This window comes from Panthera leo, chromosome A1 (genome assembly GCF_018350215.1).
Source record: "Panthera leo isolate Ple1 chromosome A1, P.leo_Ple1_pat1.1, whole genome shotgun sequence".
NCBI classification, from domain to species: domain Eukaryota; kingdom Metazoa; phylum Chordata; class Mammalia; order Carnivora; family Felidae; genus Panthera; species Panthera leo.
The window spans coordinates 68,022,550-68,031,736 of record NC_056679.1 but is presented as its reverse complement, the minus strand read 5'-3'; the positions used below and the strand labels follow the sequence as shown (position 1 = coordinate 68,031,736).

The following is a 9,187-nucleotide window of genomic DNA, read 5'->3' as shown; positions in this document are numbered from 1 at the left end:
AACAGTGTGAAGTCAGCAGAGGCTGCCTCCAAGTCTCAGCTATGCATGAACTCCCTGCCAAACATTTAAAGGGAGTTTAAAAGAAACAATCCGAATGCTTTCTAACTTGTTTTGATTTTCCACATGACAAAACACTGGATTGCTATTGTGTGAGTGTGTGTGTGCGAGCGTGTGCGCGTGTGCGTGTCACAGCGGCAAGCAGATAATTTGCAGCTCTGCCATTCCAGGCAGAACATTAGATCCTAACATCGAAATGTGACGATGGAGAGAGAGCTGCTCATTAACTGTAGCTGCCATCTTCTTCCCTCTCTACCTCAGGAACAAATCATGGGTAAGATTTTGTGAGTCTAATTTCTACCGACTAACAAGCAATGTCTATTTGGTCCCTTTAACTTACATATGTCTCAGAAAGTATGACTGCCTAAAAAGTCATCAATCTCTCAGCTTGCTGGTGGGCCAGGGATGTGGAGACGTCCGGGCTCACCCCAGGCGGCGTGGCTCTGGGTCACGGCCGGCTCAGGGCTGGCACAGTTGTGCCACGCACGTGGGTTAGAGACAAATCCTTCTGGGCTTTAATAGCTGGCTTCTTGCATGATTGGCAGGAAGCTTTTATCCCTCATGGAACACATGAGTAAAAGGAGCTTGCACTTTGCAGTCGGCCACATCTAGCATACAACCTATGAGGAAGCCGGTTATTGTCTGTGGGATTCACTTTTCCCATCTACGTAATTGGGCCCAATAATATCTACCTTGTTGTGAATAGATTTAAAGTATGAAAAGGGCCCCCCCACAGTGATGGACACAAGGGAGGCCCCCAATAATACTCCCCTCACGGGGCAGATGAAGCCAAGGGTAGTGAGAGAAGTACAAAGCCGCTTCTCCAAATCTCTCTTTGATGGAGACACTGGGCTCCCCTCTGTGCAGGCAGGCACTCCATGAATGCTTGTGGGTTGATTGACTCTCAACCCCAGAGAGACTATTCTGGAGGCTGAGATGTGGCTTACGTAAAGCTGGCTTAAACATCAAACATGTTAGATATCAATGAAATAGGCTTTTCAATCTGATTTAGGGGTTTCACTCATTTTGCCTTGAGCTCCTTGAAAGGACTGATCAGATCAATGTTGTGAAACTCTTGACCCGCTCTGATCCTGCTCCTGAATGCCAGGCAAGGGCTTTCTATCCCCCTTTCCCCGCTTTTCCCCTTATTATTCGACAAACTTGGTGTTCCTGTAGTTGTGATTGGGAAAAATTGAAAACGAGAAGCAATTGGCAATGCAGCACATTTTCAGGTCCTGTCTCACACACTCCAGACCGAGCTGCCAGCTGTGGGCATAGTCTAACAAGAGGAGAAGATCATGTGGGTAGAAGAAGGTTACCAGGCTGGAGATAGTCAAGATGTTGGGAGGTAGTCTGTCTAAACTCCTGGGACAACTGGCCCACTGAGTTCCGTGTCTCCTAGCATAAATCAGTTATTTATTTAGTGACCCTGAAGATCTTTTGCATACCGGCTAGCTAAGCTCCTAGTCTTTGGGCCACATTCTTTTTAAACGTCTTCGCCTCTGTGCTATAGCAGAATTTCAAACTTGGAAGTATCATATCAAAGAAGATGATGGCTCCAAAGAGGTAAAACGGAAATACTCCTGGAAACACTACAAGTTCTGTAGCCTGTTTGGAAATGTTAGACATAGAGTTTTCTTCCTGCTTCCCCCAGCTCTTAATTTATGAGTCAATTCTTTTTGAACGAAAATAAAATCGGTAAAGGGTGATCTTAGACACTCGTTAATAAGCACATGTTCTCTTAAATGCCACTACCAGTGTTCATTTCTCAGGGCCTGTCCTGAGACATGCTTGTCCTGATTCTACCAGCCATTCCCTAAAAGACGGGAGATGCAGCACGGCTCCGAGCTGAGATGCAGGGGCTTTGCGGGGTGTGAATCTCTAGCGATCGTCAGTAGGAGGGTGACCTTGTTTAAAAACAGCTGCAACAACAAAACACCGCATTCGCACCGGGTTCAAGATGAGAGCGAACAGCAAAGCGAGGGTTGGCGTAAAACCTCATTTAAGGGTGGAAGGGGACTTCTTTCTTTCTCCTTCTCTCTAGACAGACCAGTATTTCCATTACAGAGGCCGTGTGAAACAGACCAGTTTCAGCAGAACATCCAAGCCATAATTTGGCTTTTCATGTGTGCCTCTGTGGGTTCCCATGCTGCTGCAAAGGATGTTTTCAAGAACTGTTTCTTTCTGGTGCTTCTCTCCTTGAGCTTCTAAGGACGTCTAAGTCAGATGCATCCCTACCCTACTTAATATCATGGATTGAAAAACGTCAGGGGAAAAAAAGAAGAAGACAGATCCTCTCCAGCTGGGCAAGGATGAAGACAAAGAGGAAGCAGGTGTCCAAATCAAGCCACCTACAGCCAGATGTCCTCCAAAAGGCCCATCCTTCTCCAAGGTAACCAACGCCACAGAAGGTCGATGCGCCTGCTCATCCCCCCACGTCCTGAGGAAGGAGAGCGCAGGGGGTCACCATCTCACCACCTGGCTGTTGTAGTCCTCGGTGACCGCCCCGTCTGTGTTCCCATCCTCCTTGGGCCACCGGTGGCCCCTGTGCTCCCGCTGCAGCCTGCGCCCCTCCCGCCTCTTTTGCCGGTCCCTCTGGTGCTCTAGCTGCTTGGTGTGGTGGTAGCGCTGCTGGAAGAGATCCTTCGCGTACTCGTAAAGCTGCATGTCCAGGAAGTTGAGCTCCTCGATGCGCTGGCGGGCGCCCTCGTTGATGTCCACGTTGGAAGCCCGCGTGATGTTGAACTGCGTGAAGGGGGAGATAAACTTGAGGTTGAATGTCCTCTCAAAGAGAAACTGAGTCTTCCTCTGGAATTCCGTGAGCCCAAAGAAGGCCATGTTCTTCAGGTTGTTTTTCGCGCTCTGCAACAGGATGGTGTTTCTCTCGCTCTCATTCATGAAAGTCAAGTTGTAGCAGCCCACCAGGCTCAGGTCGGCCAGCATGCGCACCTGGCGGTTGTTGGCCAGGTTGTAGGTGCAGTCCATGAACTCCCGCAAGCTGACCCCAGACCAGTCGTCCCCGGGGTAGCAGGTAGGCAGCTCATCAGGGGTGGGGCTTCTCCCATCACACATGTGGAGGGAGGTTTTCCACGTGGCCCCTCTCTGGACGTGTTTCCACTCACTCAGGTAACGCGACACTGGATCCCGTAACATGGTGATGTAATAGAAATTCCTGGAAGAAATTAGAAGGAAGAGGGTCAGTCAGTCGTTGACAACCACAGCTCTGGGATTCTGAACCTCCGTTGTGTTTATATCAGTACTGAGTCAATTGCCTCTTCTGCCCAATGTTCATGCGAGCGTCGTTGCTTGGATTTGCACCTATCAGGCAAATGTTCCCAAATGTGATATTTCCATAAACATGCATGGACCGGTTTTCAATACCATTCATTTGTTGGGTATTTCCTCCCTGCTCCAGTGTGGGGAGAGATGTGGTGGGGGAATAGGTCATTCATTCATTAAGCAATTTCTTCACTGATAAATTACTACCAGAAATAACAATACCTTATGTTAAGAAAACACACCAAGAGTTTTCAAAGTTATTCTCCAACCAATGTTTTATTTGATCCTTACAACAAACCTTTGTAGCAGATGTGGGACTATTTGACAGGGAAACGTGCAAGGAGGCAAAGTGATTCATCCAAGGTTGTGGGACCAAAAAGGGCAAAGCCGGGAGCCAAGCCTCCTTAGTCTTGCCTGTTTACACTGCTGTTTTGGATTACAAGGTAGGTGGGGTTGGGGGACGATGTGCTGTATGTGGAGACTGATGTTCACTGAACACCTACTGTGTACTAAGAGCTGTGACAGGTGCTTTATGATACTAGCACAGATAATCCTCAGCACAATTTCATAAAAGGTTCTTTATCATAACTTCTTTTTCTTCAAAGCTGAGACCATAGAGACTGAGAAAGGTGAAAACACAGCCTAAGATCCTAGAATGAATTAATACTTGAACTGCAATGGAGTCCAGGCCTATTGATTTTAACACTTCTGTGCTTTCCTATGTACTGTATTGCTATTTTAAAAATAAAAATATAATATTTATTGAATGTCTATTTTTTTAATTTTTAAAAAAGTTTATTTTTGAGAGACATAGAGAGAGAGAGAAGAACAATGAGCAGGGGAGGGGCAAAGAGAGAGGAAGACACAGAATCTGAAGCAAGATCTAGGCTCTGAGCTGTCAGCACAGAGCCCAATGCGGGGCTCGAACCCACAAACTGCGAAATCAGACCTGAGCCGAAGTCAGACGCTTCACTGACTGAGCCACCCAGGCGCCTTGAATGCCTATTAGTTGTCAGGTACTGTGGTTATTATAAGCACAGGTCTTCTCTACTGGCATCAGATGGAACATTGAGAAGAAATATGTCTTTCAAATGGTTAGCTTCAGAATGATTCTGTAAAGATCAGGGTGCTTCTGGCTTAAAGAGGCAAGAAAACTGTAAAGAGGCAAGAAGAGAGTTGGAAAAGTAGATAGGTAAAGACACAACACAAAGCATTACAGGAAAGTAAATATTGATTAAAATGAGGAAAACCCTTCTCATGATTTGAGCTGCCTCCCAATGGAATGAGCTGCCCACCCACCACTGGGACCAGGAGTGACAGTCAGAATGCCCCTGAGCAGACAAATGGTCCTGAAGAGCTCAGAAAGGAAGACTGGTCTTCCCTTGGCCAAGCTAACCTGGATTTTTTTTTTTTTTTAAACTTAATACCCAGGAAAAGCAATGACAAACATAAGGGCTTTGAGGGTGCACTGCTTTTGATGCTGCTTTTAAAAAGGAGTTGATAGGGCACCAGGGTCGCTCAGTCGGTTAAGTGTCAGTTGGTTAAGCATTGGGCTTTGGCTCAGGTCATGATCTCGCAGTTCATGAGTTCGAGCCCCATGTTGGGCTCTGTGCTGACAGCTCAGAGCCTGGAGCCTGCTTCAGATTCTGTGTTTCCCTTTCTCGCTGCCCCTCCCCTGCTCATGCTCTGTCTCTCCCTTTCTCTCTCTCAAACATAAATACACATTAAAATAAATAAGTAAATAGGAATAGATGAACTATAATATTTGAAACTACACATTTACTATATTCAGTTATTTTGAATGTCTAGCCAGACAGTTTGAAACGTGCTAATGAAACTGCACTACCTTAAGGAATGCTAGCGTCTCCTTAAATTAGAAAGAGGAATGTGCTGACCACAGACAGGCCAGCCCCAGCCCTTGCTGTGGCCAGGCCCCATTTTACGTTACTCCATTGTCTTTCACTGTGACAGAATGACAATTCCATCAGTGGGAGAAAATTTCCTGAAAGGTCAGTAGGGAAAGCAGAAAACAACTTGATACAGCTTCTGGGCTCCACGACGAAATGTTGATGGCGAAGTTTTGTTCAGAGTAGGTATTACTATGGTTGAACGCTATATGACATGTCATTACTTAATCCTGCTTTGGTCCCATCTCAGGGCTTGTTCATGTTTACATTTTATAAGCATAGACTGATGTTTATTTCACAAGACAATTGCATAATAAATATAGAAACACAATAATGATGATAGTCACATAACTCATTAAGGATGCCAAACACTTCAAGACAGAACAATCTAAAGCAGACCGATCTTTAAATTGGGGCAAAGACCGCAAATGGAAAATTTAAGATTTTCCTGTTAATTGGGCAGAACAGAAAACACACACAAAAAAAGGATTTAAGGAAAACGCATGATGACAATCAGTTGATAAGTCTCCACCTCATTCACGTGTCTCAGAGTTAGAAACAATCTAGATTTTTTAAATTATCATAGGAGCTGGAGGGTTTTATGGCCAGGAATTACAATGGTTTGTGACGTAAAGGTTTAACTGGAATCTGCTCCTGGAATTTTAGTGGCTTTTGTCTGACTCGGGGAAAATTGGCCATAGAATTGCTGGGGCCCTCGTTCCACTGGAAATTTACAGGGTCTCAAAGCTGACTGAACCTGGCTTGGCTTAAAATGGTATTGGTTTCAAATTTAACTTTATTCAATTTAACACCGCAGTTAACAATGACCACCCAAGCTGTAGGATGATGTTTACATGAGTAAAATAAGTCCCAAATGTCTTCAGGTTCTGCCAGCTAAACAGGTAAGAGATCAATTTGTAAAACTCTGACATCAAGACACAAAAATGTACTAGTGGGACATTTACATTGATGGAGTACAAAGTTGTCCTAATCTCATGGTTCCGGAAAGGAATGGCCCTTTGCATTTAAGTATTGCCTTAGTCAGACATATTCTCACGTATGTTGTGTTTCCTTGTTTAAATCCTGCCAAGGATTCAAAATAGAAATTTAGAAAAACAGTAAAAATAAAACAACGGGTTGAAGAGCACTCAACTACTGGTGAAAGACAAAACACTTAAACATGATCAATTAAATAATTTTTTCTCATCTCTACTTTTCCATTTTCATTTGCTTCTCTCCTTTCAGACAGAAAACTGCAAAGATCACTGTTGAAATGATGTCTATGTCCAGGCCACACGCCCACATGTGAAGCGTACATGATTTGCTCAGGTTTTATGAATCTTCTGCTCGCTCCAAAGAACAACACGTACTCATTATCTTCTGTTCTCCAGACTCCTGATTCAGTTTCTAGGGAGAAGTCTTAGAGGGTGCCACACTACTTAAATTTGCACGTTTCTTTTGTACGCCTTTCTTGTTCAACAGCACAATGGAAGGTAAAGCAAAGAACAGAGAAAGACTAGCCCCAGCTCCCTAGCAAAGCCTGTTATGGCCACAGTGTGGAGGTCTTCATCCACTCTCTCCGTCTTTCCTAACGCAATCTCCTAGCCTAGGTACAGCATCATCTGTTCAGACACCGTCCTTGCAGTTGACTTCAACTCCCCTCAGATTTGGGAAACACAAATAAGTAAACTACTATTTTCCTCCCTCATCTACCATTCATTCATTTGTTAATTCTGCCAATGTTAATTGAGCCCCTTGTGTTTGGTAAGCACATGGGGGGGTGGGGTAGGGTGGATAGGAGACATCAGGGACTCAGAGATTACCAACACATCACCCTCAAGGGGATCTCCAGCACCCAGTGATTTTGTTGCAGTGAAAGAATCGCTAACTACCATGGTAAGGGAATGTTCTACCAGTCTCCTGGGACCACAGCAATCTCCGAGACAGATAACTTTATTTGTCGGTGACAGCATTCTGTCAGCAGGTCGTCCGTTTGCCACCAACTTCATCGAGAGTTTGGGCGAATTCATTTAAGAATGTCTATAAGGCAATTGCAGCCCTTTCGAATTGTCATTCTTGGGCCCCCAAGGTAATGATGGCAAATATGGGGTGTGCTCGGGAAGATTAGGGAACAAGTCACCTTGGTTAGTTCAAGGATGATTTTAACTGATGATGATCATCTGGGCCATCGTGGCTTACTCAAGTTCAGGGCCACAGAAAACACACTTTTCCACGGCTGCTTTAGAACCACCTGAACGTCCTGCTCTGCTCTGAGGGAATCACATCAAACAATTCTACATGCAGCACAGAGGCATGACTGCCCTCCTTCAGTCTTTGACTTGTCTTTCGCTCACTCGCAAGCTGCTGCCTGGTCTTTTATGGCCCAACTCCACCTTGCCTGATTTTTCCAGCCTCTGGGGTTTCCTGCATTACTCACTGCACTTTTAACCTGCACGTGAACATCGTGATCACCTCTACCCTTGAATCTCCCTTTTGATAACTGGACTCAGGCCTCATGTCCCACAACACCTCACACAAAGTCCTGCTCATAGCAGGTGATCAATACACGATGCCACATAAAAGAAATGATCATCGTATGAGATTAAATGTATTTTAATAACTAAGGTTAATATCGCCTTTGATAAGTATGCCACTATCTTCTTTCCTAAAACAAATCCAATATTATTTTTGACTGTTTAAAATGTGTGAAAAGTAGAAAAAGATACATAATCTATGAGTGTATCCATCATTTGAGTGTGATGGTACACGTGCAGAGAGAGACAGTCAACACAGACTTTGGGTAAAAAGTAGAGTGTTCAAGCAACAGGTAATTAGTAGCAATGAGGTGGCTTTTTAAAAATGTTAAGCTTACTAGTTTTCTTCCCTATTGCTTCAAAAATCTGTATTTCACCAAGCAGTTTATTGTATAATTGCTCATTTCTTTAATTAGCAAGCCATTTAATTAACACACGCTTATCGAGGGTTTGTTATGTGTAAGGATCTGCTCTAACAAATGTGGAGAACATAAAAAAAGAATCAAATGCCCTCAAGTATTGTGTGTGTAAGGGTGGTCGATTAGAAAAAGCCATTGCGTAGCATGTTACGGAGGTAAGGAGTGAACAGGCAATATTTAAGAGAATAGTTACGAATGTACGGAGAGAAGAGTGGTCTAATTAGACCAGGAGGTTCGTGTTGTGCCTTTCACAAAATGTTTGTTTAATATATGAATGGGTGGGAGCTACAATAGGATGCTGAGTCCGAGGAGTCACGGGCTCTGAATACAACTGTCTATTCCCCAAATGGGAAATGTGTTGATTTAAGAAGACTCATTTAGCAACAGTGTTCAGTGTAGACGGAAGTAGGCAGAGCCAGGAGAGACATTTGGTAGCTGTGGTGAAGGGCCAGCGGGGAAGAGCCCAGAACCATCGGTGTGGATGAGGAAGAATCAGGGACAGATTCCTATCATGCACCCATCTGTCATCCTTCCTTCCCTACTTCCACATTGCCAGCTTCCTCCAAACTACCTTTCCCTCTGTATATTCTTCTTCCCTTTTACCTCATCCTTCCTTTTCAATTCCTAAATGAAAGAAGGCAGAGCCAGTATGCCCATCAAAATGGTGGAATGAGAGTAGACGTCTCTAGAATCACCCTGCAAGTGGTGATTAAAAAATAGTTTTATGAGGCTATCACTTGCCTAGCCATTGAAAACACATCCAGAAGAATCTACAAAATGCTACGTTCACAGGAGAGATTTAATAAATGTATTCCTTCCACCAGTAGATTAACCCTTGTAAAATCAAGCAACAAAATTAGTAGCTCCATGGTCCACAGCTCTGTGCATTCAGAAAAAAACAGCTCAAGTAGAAACTCCTCCAGCCAACACCCTGTGATGTCCTCTGAGGAAGGAGCTTCTACTCCCCTGTAACCTGTGCCATTCATACTTT

The 9,187-nt window shown here is 44.4% G+C and overlaps 1 protein-coding gene across 1 annotated transcript in view; it reads right to left on the bottom strand.

The window, feature by feature from the left end:
* Positions 1 to 2,520: 2,520 nt before the first annotated feature.
* Positions 2,521 to 9,187, bottom strand: part of HS6ST3 (heparan sulfate 6-O-sulfotransferase 3) — a 658,868-nt gene continuing 652,201 nt past the window's right edge. The window contains exon 2 of the mRNA XM_042904506.1: positions 2,521 to 3,229. Within this exon, the coding sequence (XP_042760440.1) occupies positions 2,521 to 3,229 (709 nt within the window). The remainder of the gene's footprint in view (positions 3,230 to 9,187) is intronic.